General features: G+C 38.0%; 4 protein-coding genes across 5 annotated transcripts; 2 read left to right on the forward strand and 2 right to left on the reverse strand.

The window, feature by feature from the left end:
* Positions 1 to 200: 200 nt before the first annotated feature.
* Positions 201 to 10434, reverse strand: LOC145911186 (uncharacterized). Of its 2 annotated transcripts, none has more exons than XM_082998446.1 (27): positions 10072 to 10434; positions 9325 to 9444; positions 9061 to 9258; positions 8825 to 8890; positions 8611 to 8769; positions 8477 to 8525; positions 8371 to 8414; positions 7697 to 7762; positions 7435 to 7641; positions 7019 to 7143; positions 6841 to 6963; positions 6594 to 6712; positions 6444 to 6529; positions 6111 to 6225; positions 4436 to 6017; positions 4215 to 4343; positions 3821 to 4016; positions 3480 to 3639; positions 3172 to 3239; positions 2595 to 2813; positions 2296 to 2447; positions 2010 to 2190; positions 1737 to 1865; positions 1276 to 1419; positions 893 to 1109; positions 748 to 828; positions 201 to 662 (listed from the first exon to the last, which is right to left on the reverse strand). In XM_082998446.1, exons 1-27 carry the CDS (start codon positions 10219 to 10221, stop codon positions 409 to 411), a joined length of 5139 nt encoding a protein of 1712 aa, XP_082854572.1. In that variant the 5' UTR covers positions 10222 to 10434; the 3' UTR covers positions 201 to 408. The 2 variants fall into 2 exon arrangements, with proteins under 2 accessions (XP_082854572.1, XP_082854571.1); XM_082998445.1 differs by having other exon boundaries at positions 3821 to 4019.
* An 844-nt stretch (positions 10435 to 11278) lies between these two features.
* LOC145912591 (large ribosomal subunit protein uL15m-like) lies at positions 11279 to 12264 on the forward strand. The gene has a single exon (XM_083000115.1). It carries the CDS (start codon positions 11303 to 11305, stop codon positions 12149 to 12151), a length of 849 nt encoding a protein of 282 aa, XP_082856241.1. The 5' UTR covers positions 11279 to 11302; the 3' UTR covers positions 12152 to 12264.
* Positions 12108 to 13171, forward strand: LOC145912592 (uncharacterized). Its single transcript, XM_083000116.1, has one exon. It carries the CDS (start codon positions 12257 to 12259, stop codon positions 13043 to 13045), a length of 789 nt encoding a protein of 262 aa, XP_082856242.1. The 5' UTR covers positions 12108 to 12256; the 3' UTR covers positions 13046 to 13171.
* On the reverse strand, positions 13082 to 14175 carry LOC145912590 (histidine protein methyltransferase 1 homolog). Its single transcript, XM_083000113.1, has one exon. It carries the CDS (start codon positions 14158 to 14160, stop codon positions 13174 to 13176), a length of 987 nt encoding a protein of 328 aa, XP_082856239.1. The 5' UTR covers positions 14161 to 14175; the 3' UTR covers positions 13082 to 13173.
* Positions 14176 to 14385: the final 210 nt, after the last annotated feature.

A 14385-nucleotide genomic window follows, 5' to 3' on the forward strand; every position in this document is an offset into this window, starting at 1 on the left:
AAGAATTTTTTGCCGTATAATCTTAATCAACAGCACAGTGCATTGCATTCACCCCAGCCATCCCCCTCAAACCTTGGAATCTGTCTCAAAACCTTTCGCTTGCACAGCCAACCCTCCAAAAAATTGGTACCAACTGCTATTGGGTCAAACCCTGCATTAGGACAATACCAATTTTGTCTGTAAACAAACGAACAACGATAGAATGTAAGGCAATGTTTATTCCCGATAACTGAAACCCTTGGTCGTGGGAAAAACCAAGTTCACAACAGCATACAATCCCATACCCAGTTCAATGCACATCAAAAACGACGAAATCTAAACACAAGAAACAAAAAATACAGTAGACAATAAATATCGCGACTCCACAATACTATGCCCACAGTTTTGCATAGTTTTCATACTTATTGGTCATGAAACTGGGTCACCTTCATTGACCTCACTGTCTGCTGATGTTGTTACTTGGGGAATTGTGTTGGTATCAGCATTAACTGTAGTGTCAACTTCAGTCTTGGTTTCATAGTTAGAATTGTCTGTAGCTGCATTTTTAATGGTTTGGAGTTGATTGTCAGATATTACGACTGTTTCCAGGGGATTCCTTTCACTAGGGGGCGCTAGACTTTCCGCAATTTCATCCGCAGTAACTTCATTACCGGCAACATTGTCTATCAAAAATTTAATTGGAATTATCCACCAGGTAACAAAGCTACCAAGTCACAAAGACTCCTGCACCAAATAGTATTTACATACCATTAGAAACTGATTGCTGTTCTGTTGCATTTGTACTTGGAGAGCCCGGCTCGCTAGCTGCAGCCTTTTCAGATACAACATCTGTTGGAAAAAACATTTTGTTACAATCAGTTCTTACCCCCACTGAACATTACAAGCATCTTACCAGCACTTATTTCAGTGTCAACATCCTCTTTATTAATTGGATCGTCAGCTACAGGACTTTGGTATGCTGTTTCCATGGTAGCTGCATGCGTTTCTGATGCTGTTTCGTCTTTTGCTGACATCTCTGTTTCCATAGCTGCAGGCTCTTCTTGCAATTCCAGACTAGGAATGTCGTCAGTTTCAGCAGCCAAAGGAGACAGTGATGTTTTTATTGGCGTCTGTACGAAGAAACGACTTTGTTCGAGAGGGTAGGGTATAAACTTTTATGTGACATTTTTTTCTAAAAGTCTTTCTTCAATCTCTTACAATGAATAAAGCATTTTATACCACCTAAAATTCATTGCTATGGAACATTAGTTACACTAATAATGGTAATGTACAAACCTGTACTGGGGGGCCATCATAATAGTCCTCATAACAGCTGGAGTGGAAGTTGTCATCACCAACTTTAACACAGTTTGTAAATTGCCATTCATCATCGGCTTCACTGTACACAGTTTCAAATGCTTCCTTACATACTTTGCACGCCTGACAAATGTAAAGAAAGCCGTGTCACATGATGAAATAAAAATTATTATTTTTTTTTATTCGAAGCAGACAAGCCTGATGATTCACATATGCTATGGGGCTGTGTTTGAATTAAGTAACAATGCTGATGTTTAACAGAATTCAGTGCCACTGACTTAAGCATCCAATATACACAGACGTTATGTGGCAACTGTTTCAGGCCTTGCAGAGTTCAGCGTGTGGAGCAATTTGTGCATGCTTAGGTCGAAACAGTGGCCATCTGTCTGTAGCTTACACAGCGCATGCTTTTTGTTTATCATTGTTTTATAGAAACTTACATCTTCACCAGGTCTCCCAGTAAGTGGAACCGTGAGTTCCTCTGTTTCATTATCAGCTTCTTCGCCTTCAAAGAAGGCGTTTTTATCCCTTTCTGTTGGATCTTCAACTTCTTCATTGCAAATCCAATCCTACATGACAAGAACGTCAATTAACTGCCATTCTTACACAACAGGAACTTATCACAACTATCAAATTAATCAAAAGCAGCAAAATAATTTTCCTTACAACAAGAAAAGAAGATTAATTTCTTCAGTTTCAGGTCTGTTACTTACCCCAGCTGTTGGGTAAATTTCCCTGTGAGCTTGTGCTCCGCCTTCCTTGTCTTTTCGGTTTAACCGGTAATGCCAGTCAAGATGCTCAGCATAAATGTCTGTTTGTCTTGTGGTAAATCGCAATCCACAAGCTGAACATTGGATCCCAACATACAATCTCTTGACAAGCTCATCATGTCGTCTAAAAATAAATGGTGAAATATGGTTAACTCCAAGACACGTATATGAATAGTAAATTAGTTATACAATTGTATACAAGTGATAGCAATAGCAACATTAAACTCACATTTTGAGGTCGGATGAGAACGTAATCTGCGGCAGATTTGCATCAGGGTCGAAGGTCATCAGATCCTCTTCCAATGGAGAAATGGATCTTGGTCTTTCCTCAACTTTTGGCGGAACTTCAACCACAGGCTTCTTGTCAGTGATGACAGGCAACTTGAAACAACAAAAAATAGTCCAATATAAATTAATTACAAAAAACAGAGTTAATCTCTAATTAGTATATCACAACACAATGCCCTAAATTTTGGGCAACATAAATAATTTATAGGAAATAAATTAGAAATGTTAAATCGTATGTACCTTGTCTACGACTAGCTGGCTTTGGGCAGCTTTAGCAACAGGCGCGACGGTGTCAGCAACTTTTGAAGTCTCTGAAGTTTTCGGAACTGGACTTTCAGATTTAGTTTCAGAAGCCTTACTTGCACCTGGTATAATCCCCATGTTCAGCAGATCGCTGAGCAATTTGTTCACATTCACTTGTTTCATGACGGCCGGTTCACTTTTGGGCTCTGCAGGAGGCTGGAATGACAAGCAGTAAAGTTGAGAGTTTGCTATTATTTTTTTCTCTTGTACCCAATTTTAAATATAAAATAATATTGATACTGACAAAGCAAGAAGTCCATTTATTTACCCAAACATAACAATTTTAAGGCACTCAAAACAATTATTAATGAATCATGTTTGTTTAAAAAAGATATCTGTAACGTCGGTCAGGTCAGTTCCTTATAATGATGGAGCTACACCAACCGCGTCAGTCAAACTGATGATGACATAAGTTTTTGTTGAAACGTCTTATTTTAACATGACAGTGTTAATAACAATATGGGCCAGTCTCTTTATACTCAGAATAGTGTCCATGTTTGTAAAAAAGACCAACCTCCGGTTGAGAGCGAACTCTGCTTTCCTCTGCAGGGGGATTTCTCAGCTCATGGCGATATCTTTCGTCTGTTTAAAAAACATAAAATTACTCGTTGCACGCATCAGAACACAATGCGTAATATAATCAGATTCTGAAAAAGAAAGTCACAGCTAGAAGTATGCTGGTAAGCAAATGATTTAAACACTACAATCATGATCATCAGATTTCGACTGTTAGCACTGAAAAAGAACAAATGATAATGTTTGAAATATTTGCTTTCCTTTTCATAATAAAATGAATGTTTTTTGACAAAAAGTTTTGCTAACCTCTTGGCCGGTCCCATGGAGGAACCCTTTCATCAGAGAAGCGCCCGGAGGGAGGGAATCTACGACCTGGTGGTGGTGATAACGGTCGACGAGGTTCACCGTGGAAGTCAGGTGGGGGTGGAGGAGGGGATATAGTTCGGAAAGGGGGGTAGTGGGGTTCCTGGAAACAAGGAAAATTTTACCTTGATCACAGATAACTAAATACAAGAGTTCTTACAGCAAAACAGAGGTTAAAAGATAGTGAATTTTTAATGATGGTGTTACTTCATTTAAGAATAATTAGTACCATGATCATCAAAGATTTTCATTCACTTTAAAAGCAAATTTAAAAACGAACTCACTCTTCTCCTGGGGTGGCCCTCCCGCATAGGTGGTGGTCTGCCATGCATGGGGTTACGAATTCTTCCACGTGAAACATCAAACGGAGGTGGTTCATCCATATCATGATCTGGTGAGTTCCACCTATCAGGAGGTGGTCGACGTAACAGTGGACCATCACGACCTCGTCCACGGCCAAACCTAGGAAATGGTCGACCTCTTCTATAACAAAAAGTTAATTAATGCTACATAAGCAATAGAGGTATGAAATAAAAGCATGGAAAAAAACAGCATATTACAACCCAACTAAATTCAAAATTACTAGTAGTTCATTTTACACAAATAGCATTTGTTACAAAAACTATTCAAGACCAACATTGGATTCAATGAATTAAAGCAACTTAAGTAAACACACACCTTCGCTCTTGTTGGCTCCTCCTTTCCTCCATTTCCAACTGATGATGAAGAGTGTCTTCCCACTCTAAATTCTTCTTCTCATCCTCCAACATCCTCTGAATTCGTTCCTCCTCATTATTACCAAAATCCCTATATCAAGACAGAACAACAAAAACTTTAGAGTCACAAACTTATCTATGCACTAAAACATAATAAAAGAGTCAGTTGTTTGAAAACCTTACCTCGGCCTACGATATCCTGGTCTGAATGGAGGTGGATGACCACGTCTTGGCATATAATGACGGTCATGCTCCACATGCGATGACTGTTCATCCTCTTCCTCATCAATAACATACACTAGGGGATTTTCATCCAGTTTTTGTTGCACTTCATTGTCGAATACTGCTGCAGATTCATCCATTTTGTCCTCCTCGAGATGCTTGATTTCACTTTTCAAATCCAATTTGTCACTGTCAACATCCTCAGTGTTATCAGCATTCTCTTTTACATCAGATGGAAAACTTGTGTTTTTGGGTGCTTCTATATCCTGTGGGATATCTTCTGCTGGAGGCTTTTGGTCTATTTCATCAGGTTGGGGTTCATCTAGTACTGGCAAATTTTCTGATTGAACATCAATATCCTTGTTGATGCTTTGATGATCATCGCCTTTTAATTTTTCAATTTCGTTTGTTGAACCATCGCTTACTTCAGAAGTTTCCATGGTGGTTTCCTTTTCTGAATCAGCACTCACATATCGACGTTTTTTCAATGGGAGAGGGGGTGATTTGATGGCTTCATCCAACTTTTTGGATGATGCTGAATCCAAATCACCACTAGCTGTAGAATCCATAACATCTTCTTCTGCAGCTGTACTTTCTCCGTTGGACGGAATATCGTTTTTGCTGCTGTTACTAAGCTCCCTCATATATTTTGACTTTTTCAAGCGTTTAATGTGTTCCATATATGCCTTTTCATCTTTACTGTTCTTTTTTAATCCCATGGAATGCTTGTGATATGCTTCGGCACCAGGAGGCATGTTTGCAATAATGTAGTCTTCAGGTTCTTCACATGCAGGAGGGTTCTCATTATCTGGAATATTGGCAATTATGTAATCCTCCGGTTCTTCAAAACTCATCTGCTTTTCCACCTTAGGCATATTGGCAATGATGTAATCCTCTGGCTCCTCCAAGCCATGACTTTCCTGTGAATCCATATCAATGTTATTCCTGCGACCAGTGTCTCCATGCATTTTATCCTTCACAAATTCAGACTCTGCAAGGATCGACTTTTCCTCTGGATGTGCATAGTTACGAAGGGATTTGCCATCGCCTCGTTTTTTTTGTGGTTCATGCTCTCTCCTTCTCATGAAGTCTGGTGGAGACAAGTTGATTGGTTCACGTGTGGAGGTTGGCCTTGGCTCTTCTGGGACAAAATCTCTTGGGTGCTCACGCATATGGGGATGCTTCTGTCGATGCTGTATTGCAAGACGGGGATCTGGGCGCTCCATTTCTCCAACTGGGGAAGTGCGGTTTCGTATTTTGGGAGGTGGCGCTCTGCCGTGCTTATTTAGAAATGGCCTTCTTGGTATAGGCTTGAGTGGTGCGGCATCATTATTATACAGACGTTTAGGAATGACTCTCCCAAGTTCATCCGGCGCATTTTCCACCATGCGACGATCTAAGCGCGGTCCTCTGGATGGGAAGCGAGGTGCGCGGTTATGTGGACGATCTGGCATATGGAGTTGTCTCCTCAATCTGGGATCTATGGGAGACAGACTTTTTCTAGGACCCCTGCCAGGAAGCTTACGGACCATTGGGGACAATGCTAAAATAGAAGAGCAAAGATTTAAACAAAGAAAACGATTTCCAATCTAAAAGGTTTGTTGTTAAAAAAAATGACATGTAAAAATTCCCTTACCCGGGCCACCTTGCATTTTTCTGACACGCTGCAGCTCAAAAAGCTGGTGCAACTGTTTAAGAAGCTCTTGGTGCTGTTCATGTGTAAGCTGGCCATTTTGAAGCTGTGCATTAGCCTGAACAGAAAATTAGCACATTTACATCAAAGCAGGAATTTACCTTTCCATCATTGCACATAAAGTTACAAGGCAAAGGATTTGCCAATGAAGAGACCAATAGTTTCAAAAACTGAACATTTTAAACTGATTATGCAAACTTACTGTCGAAACAGCTTTAATAAAATCTGTATAATGTGCCAAGCTGTCTCATTTTTACGATAAGTAAAACTACTCACTTGTCTGAGAATTTCGTTTTGATGGCCTAATGTTAGCTCTTGAGGTATTTCAACAGATGGATCAACACTTTTACGTCTTTGCAAAACTGCAATAAGATAAACCACAAAGTTATTACTACCCTGTCATTTCCACACGTGCAGAGCATTTACCTTCAGTCGGTCTACTATGTTTACTCGGACGCTGAAGGCGAGATTGCACAGCGTTGAGTTGACCATCGTCAGTGTCTGGTTCCGGTGAAAATGCGGGGGACAACGACCCATCACTTGACCTTAGAAACACACATACACTATTAAAACGTTTAAATATTGGGTGCACTATGGCTATGTACCATATAGTGAAATTAAATAAAAAATCCCATTTTCAAGAACATTTTTTTTCATCGACTAAATTACTTACTCTGTTGTTTCTGGAAAGACTACTTCCTGATCAAGGAGTCTCTGTACACGACGGTTAGGTGCCTCCATTCTTCTATGCTGTAGTGAAACACTGTTGTTTGGAGAAATGGAGCGAGCGGGACACCTACGATTGATCTATGTCAGCAACAAAATTCATGGATTAAATTTAAGATACTCACCTTGATGGTGATGAATTTCTGGGAACTTTAGAGGGTGGTGGTGTTGGAGATCTGGCTTTGTTGCGGTAACTACGCTTTTTACGTCGATCCTGGTCACTCACAGGGCTTGATGATAAGTCAGAATTCTATAATGTAGATAAATATGTTTAATACATTTTGAAAAAAAAACAACAAAAAATAAAGGTATCATCAGGCGAAGTAAGTGACCATTGTGCCAGGTTATCACAAAGTATTTGTCTACAGTACTGTACTTTATGATATAATCCAGTAATCCTAATATTTTTTCGCATGACACACTTCAAGAAATTCACTACACTTTAGGACGATTTCCTCAAAAAAAGGCTAACTTACTCGCATATTTATACAAAAAAACATGTTGTAGTTCAACTATTATGAATTAACAAGTTAAGATTTACCTGCTGTTTCTTTTTCAAGTCTTTTCCTGCAACTTTACGATTGGGCCCTACTCCATCTTTTTGAGGTTTGGCTTTGTTGGGTGAGACATTCGGCTTTTTCTTTTTAAGAATTGGAGCGATTCTCACAGGATTTGATTCCTTATCAGTTGTTATGCCAACCCTTTTTCCATTTGGTTTGACCACGATGGATGCATCTGGTTTAGTTGGCTAGAAACACACTTGCATTTAAAAGTGAAACTAATTCTCAAGCACAACAACATACCTTGGGATTTTGCACAGCCTTAAGCCTGGGATCTTTTGAAGGTGGCTTTTGCGACAGTGGTTGAGGCTTTAAAACATTAAATGAAGTCGCAACATGGTAATGACATTATTTATGACAACATTCGGTTTGCCACAGACATTTTACTGTTATTGATAAATTAAGTCGTTTTCCTATTGACAGTCAATTAAATTTACAATTTGATTCATGATGTCACTTATTCATAAAACTGTCTTCGCAAACGTTTTGTTACTTAAAATTTTTTTACCCCAACATTGAAATACAGTATTTGGTTTAGAAGCTAGTGTACATTTTCTAAGTTCCATGTTTTTTTTACAAGTAGTCTGTATGTGTTTTAACTATCCTACATGGCATAGATGCTAATCTTCAGTGGTTGTAGTTTTACATTCATGTTAAAGAAGATTGGTATAAACTCCATCACAATTGTGGTAGCAACATTTAAAACACACTTTCATTGCATAGCCACAGTCCGACGATACATTATAATGCACAATAACACAAAAGCACAGAAAGACGAAATTGTACACAAGGCAAAATAAACAACAGGAAAACAATATATATCAGAAGAGCAACATTACTGGACTGTGGCTATGTAATGGCTTATGTGTTTGTAAGCGTGCTTCCAGGTACGCACTTGTAAAGGCAAACAAACTTACCAAAGCCCCAGGTTTTTTGTTAGGAACAGTGACTTTCAAGGAACCTGCCAATACAAACAAATTTGCTGAATTATGAGCTTCACTTTTTGTCATCTTTCAAACATACCTTTAATGGCAGGTTTTGCTCTTGGGTCTTTGTGAGGTAAAGGATCAGACTAAAACAAAAATCATACACATGTAGATAAACAGACTCATTATTGTTTGAAATAAATCACTGTGGCATGCAAGCTTGCCCCTCACCATTTTCTTTGAGGGGTTGGTAGAAAGCTCCTTTTGTTTGGCTTCCAATTGTTGTTTAGTTTGTTCAAGCTCAAGCATTAGTTTCCTTTGTTGCAGCTCCAATAGCTCTTTTTGCTGCTGGACCAGCTGTTGTTTGATTTTGTCCACATCATTGGAGCCCTACAGAACCAAAACAATTAAAACGAAAAATGTATACAATTTAATATTCACTTACTCCTTTCGAACTTGTAGCAGAAGGTTTGGGTTCTTGTGGAGTTTGCTTTTTTGCTAAGCTTTCCCCCTGACAATATTAATTTTTTATTGATTTGCTATTGTATGCCGGTTAATGGATTACAAAATATAATTTAATTCCCATTGCATTTTGTAGTCATTGACCTTTATTACTTCATTAATTTGGGGAAAATGTTGTACCAAACCAATTAACGTAACAACTTTTCTTTTAAAACCAACCTTTTTCAAAAACTTTGGGTTGACATGAATGTTTTTTGCGCCAGGAGCATCTTGCAGACTTGCTGGTAGTGGTTTGATCGGCCAGTTTGGATCCATAGTTCGAATTTTTGTGTCAAGATCAAAAAGCCTTTTTAGGGGAAAATGAGCATCCCAAGTAGTACGGAGCTTGTATAGGGCCATTTTTCCTTTGTCGTCACTCTGCAGGTTACACATCAGAAGGGTTTAGAAATATTTCCTCTGCATTGTAAAGCAATAAACACCTACGGATTCAAAGGACATCTTGAAAGTGATGACGATGTTCTTCGCAAATAAGGGTTTGTAGTTCTCTCCAACATTCTTGATTATGGAATCCAGAAGATACATAATCGGTAGCTTGTTGGAGGCCTGCTTGATGAATTAAAGCTATGAAACCCCACTGTCAAGCCAAACATTTTGTTTGGCTTTAAAATGTCCACAGCTGGGGGGTCAGACGAGTAAAGTGCAATACACACAAGCACAACTCATTGACAGATAATAGCAACACAATGAAGAAAAACGGAAATTTTATTTTTGGTACATGGCATTGTTGCAGTTTTAATATACAACACACAAGCCTGGGGACATGGACAACCTATCATGCTACCTGCCCTTTAAAGTTTCAACCTAAAATTTCAAGTTTCTGATCACCTATGGTGCCAGTCTCAGATTTTGGCACTCAAACTGCTTTGCCAAAGCAGAATTTGAAAGTTTAACATTGAGCCAACTGTGATTCCTGGCCTCCAAGGCACGCAATTTCAATCCTCAACAGAAAAAAGTGACTCCATATGCAATGCGTATTTGTACTTCTTCAACAATCACACAATGTAATAACGATATTAAAAAAATAAACTTCTTTATCCTATGAAAGTTTATGGAATTAACAGCAACATAAACATTGCATAGATTTCTGCAGATTAACTTACAAAGACAGACTTGCTTCATCGTGTTAAAATGATCAAATAAACTCGAAACAAAAAAAATACTTAATTGAACCTTGGCCAAATGTGCCTCCACCAGCTTGACGATTTGCGAGGCATACTTCTTGCTCTCGTCAGCTAATATCGTGAGATTATTGATGTGTGGCTTCGAATTAAACGTTAGATCTTCTAACGATGATTGGTATTCTTCAATCGCATCTTCCATTCTTTAAGAAATCGACGCGTAAAACTTCCTAAAGATGGCGGCTTCAAAGTTATTCTAAAGGCCACCGTCGCTGATTTTTAACATCACAACCTGACAAAACGAAGTAGAACATAATTTATTGCAAATACGGGCACACAATTTGTTTATAAGCACAATAAACTTAATTTTTTACGTTTTACTTTAACATGCAACAAAACCTGCCTTTCCCGAAACCTCGTTCATCAGAAAGAAAGTAATCACGTGACTGGTGAAATAGTCTCAATGCAGTCTCTAGCAAGTAAACAGCCAACCAAACAATATTTTTTGAGCGTGAGCATTTCTATTTCTGTATGAATTTTGTAGAAAGTAAACTTCTGCACTAAACATTAAACTCAAATCATGTATATTTAAAGTTCCAATTTTGACAAGTTAAGGGCGTTTCGTTTTAAAATTTGGATCAATTTGTTTACACGGGAACTTATTATTTCTATTATTTCCACATGTTTTGACAGAAAATCAACACACACGCACGAAATAACACATAAATGCATGTGATACATGCAGCAGAAAAGAGTAATTTACAGTTGCAGCACTTGGACATACAACAGTAAGTTCTGTGTAATTACAAATGAGAGTTATTGCAAATAATAACGCGTTAACATGTTTAAAATCAATTAGGACTTAACGCGAACAACAACGCCACAATCAATTTGGAAATTTTGCAACATGTTCACTTGCAAAGCCGTAAGGTGATCGAGTTACCTCAGCTATAGACTCTATACAGCCTAACTAATTTTATTTCAACACTGTTTCTTCAAATAGATGTCGTTTACATATAGATTTCAAAATTGATTGAATGCTGCTAAATATTAGCGGAGAGGCGGAGAGTTATTTTTATTTGCATTAGGCCTATATAGGTGTACCGATTATTTGCCGTAAAACACAACATGCTTGGCGATTTCTGACAGCAGCAAAACGGTGATAAAAGTTAATTTTTTTATAGTCCAATTATCTCAATTGGCTTTTTGCTTACAAATCTACTTTTGACATGATGGTCCACTTTTTCAATGTTAGGGTGTAGATAGAAATTTAGAGACCAAATATGTCTGAAGGGAAGTTCATCGACTTTATGAAAAAGCTTCCTAGAGTCACAATTGCTAATTTGAAGCCAAACCCTGGAGCTATTACAAGGAAAGCGAACAGAAGAGGACAGGGAGGAAAAGGATTGCGTTCTCCTATAAGAGTGCGTGCGATTGGAAGGAATCTCAAAGATACTTTTCAGGACAAAATGCCTAAATATGGCTTCAATCGCAACGAGTATCTCAAAAGACAATATGTGCCGTTGACACTGTGGAAATTACAAAGACTAATTGACTTGGGTCGCCTCGATCCTGACCAACCAATTGACATTACTGCTCTCGCCAATTGCAGAGGTATAAATATTGACATGAAAGACAAAAACTACTATGGAATATATTTGGTAGAACAAGGGGCGAATATTTTCCAGGCAAAGGTGAATCTTGAAGTTCAGATTGCTAATGAAATGGTCATTGCTGCAGTGGAAAAACAAGGGGGCATTATTACCAATGCCTTCTTTGACCCGATGAGCATAATAGCCTTATCCAATCCTATTAAATACTTTTTGAAAGGGAAGCCAATTCACAAACGACTGTTACCCCCCATGGAATTGGTGAAATATTACTCAGACCCAAAAGTAAGGGGGTATCTAAGTGACCCTGTTAAAGTTTTCCATCAACGACAAGCCCTGGCCAAAAAATACGGGTATGAACTTCCAGATGTTACAAAGGACAATAAATATGAAATGCTAATGCAAAAGAAAGACCCCCGTCAAATTTTCTATGGCCTTTCACCTGGATGGATTGTCAACCTTGCTGATGAAACTGTTATAAAGCCTGATAATGAACTCCATGAACAATGGGTTACGTTGTGATTAATAAATAGTTTAAAGTTAACTGGTAATTATTGTATTAACCGACTTTGGTTGACAAATGTATTGACTGTGTTTTTTTGTGCAGCAAACTGTAACAATAGGAAAATGACTGTTGAAAAATGCAATAAACCTGAAAATAAACGGAAAAGGAAGAAGCAGAAAGGAGAATTGCCCGATGAATCTGGAAAAAAGAAGAAAAAAGATGGCACATCACCAAGAAGTGAGACAACTGGTCCTATAGAGTCTCCCAAAAAGATTTCTGGTACAGAATCCAATGAAACAAAAACTGCTGAGAAGAAAGATGTAATAATGTCACAAAAAGATTGTCCAGAAAAAGTTGTTGATGAAGAGAAAAACGTCATTAAAAAAAGAAAAAAGAAACGAAAAAAGAAGTTACCCCCTTTGCCAGCCCCTGATCCCGGGGCACTGGAAGCAATGCTTGTAGAAAACAAGCAAAATGAAACAGAAAATCAACCAACCGGGGATGACCCTCCGGAAATTGATAGCAACAGTAATTCGGCAAAAGAAAAACGAAAAGCCAAAAAAATGAAAAAGGTTAAGCCCATTGAAATCGAAAGTAAGACTGAAACTGACAACACAAACACACCACAACTAGCGATTGACTACCTTGAACAATGGCAAAACAACAGAAAATCTTGGTCATTTAAAAAGGTTCGTCAAGTGTGGCTGCTTAAGAACATGTTTAACAAAGATTTGCTGCCAGATAAATCCTTCTCCATCCTTCTCGACTATTTGCAAAATGCCAAAGGTGCTGCAAGAACTAAAACTGTGAATGACGCAGAAAGTTATTTTAAATCGTGTGAAGACAACACAGATAATACTGATGATATTAAGTTGAATCGATCAAGGCAGCTATTACAACATTTGTCCTAATGTGACAACAAAAACTGAATGTGTGTTATGTTGAGATTTAAGAGGTAGATTACAGTTAGCTAGAATTGGTCTGTTATTGTTTGGCAGGAACAGCTAATAAATTCACACCTGCACAGGTTAAACTTTCTTTAATTTTTAAAAGTCATTTGTAAAATATGGCGTTGCAATGGTGCATCAACATTTTCAACAAAATCAACAGAAAAAATTCCCTTTGATTTCACAAACTCCTCCCAAAGATGAACTCCACCTCCCACACCAAAGTAAAACGATTTAGCAGCAAGATAAATTGTGCCTTTCGCATCCAGCGCATATTGCAAAATTTCATGCAGTCTGTCAAAATACTCGATGCAATAAATTGTTTCTGCTGTGAGAATGACGTCAAATTTTTTATTAATTAGTCCTTTCATATTTTCCCAATCTCCACTGATGAAAGTATATTTGTTGCTAGTTATAAAGGTTTTGTCGTCAAACAACAAGTCATTTACATTTATTTCTGTCAAAACCTCATTTTCTGTGATGTCTGATTTTTCCTGAATGGCCTGCTGCAGCAAGACTGATGGTGCAGTGGCATTGGTGATTACAAAATCATTGAAGTCTTGAAAAGTAACTGATTCTGCACCAAGGTTAGCTGCACATATACCTGGAATACCAATTCCACAGCCAAGTTCCAATACATGTTTGTTTGTAATCTTCATTTGAGTCAACAAAAAATTAGCCAAATCAACAGAACACTCCCACACCTTTAATCCGCCTTCATATACTCCGGGAATAAGGTCGTTGTCTTGGGTGTCATCATCATTTCCTTCCTCCTCTGTAACTTTACAGTCTTGATGTTTTTTAGTAAATATTTTAATAGGGTTTAAATGGGGTTGAATAAAGTACATTTTATAGGACTGATTGATGTCAATGGTTTCAACTGTATAAAGCACATCATTGGCTTTAGTCCATTCCAACTTTAGGTCATGAGGGTCATGAATTTTTGCAATCGCTGTCTTCGATACAACTTCACTGGATGCGGATGACTTTTTCTTGTCATTAACATCTTTGCTGTACTTTTCTTCTGTGTCTTCACTCTCAGCATTATCATTGAATGTAAAGTTAAACTTAAAGCTCATAATTGGACCTGTAACCCAAAACACACCACTTACACATTTGCAAATTTGAAAGAAATACAAACAAAAATTCCATTTGAAAGAAATACAAACAAAAAACAAACAAACAATCTCCGCTGTCCTATTTCAATCGTACAATGGCATTGCAGCCAAGCTGGAGATCAAAGTTTTTTTAACTGCTTGTGGTGAGGTTTGAACTCATGACCATGGGCACACCAGACCTGATGT

The sequence above is a fragment of the Ascidia mentula genome, chromosome 8 (assembly GCF_947561715.1).
Source record: "Ascidia mentula chromosome 8, kaAscMent1.1, whole genome shotgun sequence".
In the NCBI taxonomy this organism is placed as follows: Eukaryota; Metazoa; Chordata; class Ascidiacea; order Phlebobranchia; family Ascidiidae; genus Ascidia; species Ascidia mentula.

Excerpts from the sequence above, each read along its gene's own strand:
- LOC145911186 (XM_082998445.1), bottom strand. The coding sequence starts at position 10,221 with ATGGAAGATGCGATTGAAGAATACCAATCATCGTTAGAAGATCTAACG. Across the intron at positions 9,445-10,071 it reads TGGAGGCACATTTGGCCAAG|GCCTCCAACAAGCTACCGAT; the intron begins GTTCAATTAAGT and ends TTCATCAAGCAG. Across the intron at positions 6,713-6,840 it reads GTCTTTCCAGAAACAACAGA|GTCAAGTGATGGGTCGTTGT; the intron begins GTAAGTAATTTA and ends TGTGTTTCTAAG.
- LOC145912591 (XM_083000115.1), top strand. The coding sequence starts at position 11,303 with ATGTCTGAAGGGAAGTTCATCGACTTTATGAAAAAGCTTCCTAGAGTC.
- LOC145912592 (XM_083000116.1), top strand. The coding sequence starts at position 12,257 with ATGACTGTTGAAAAATGCAATAAACCTGAAAATAAACGGAAAAGGAAG.
- LOC145912590 (XM_083000113.1), bottom strand. The coding sequence starts at position 14,160 with ATGAGCTTTAAGTTTAACTTTACATTCAATGATAATGCTGAGAGTGAA.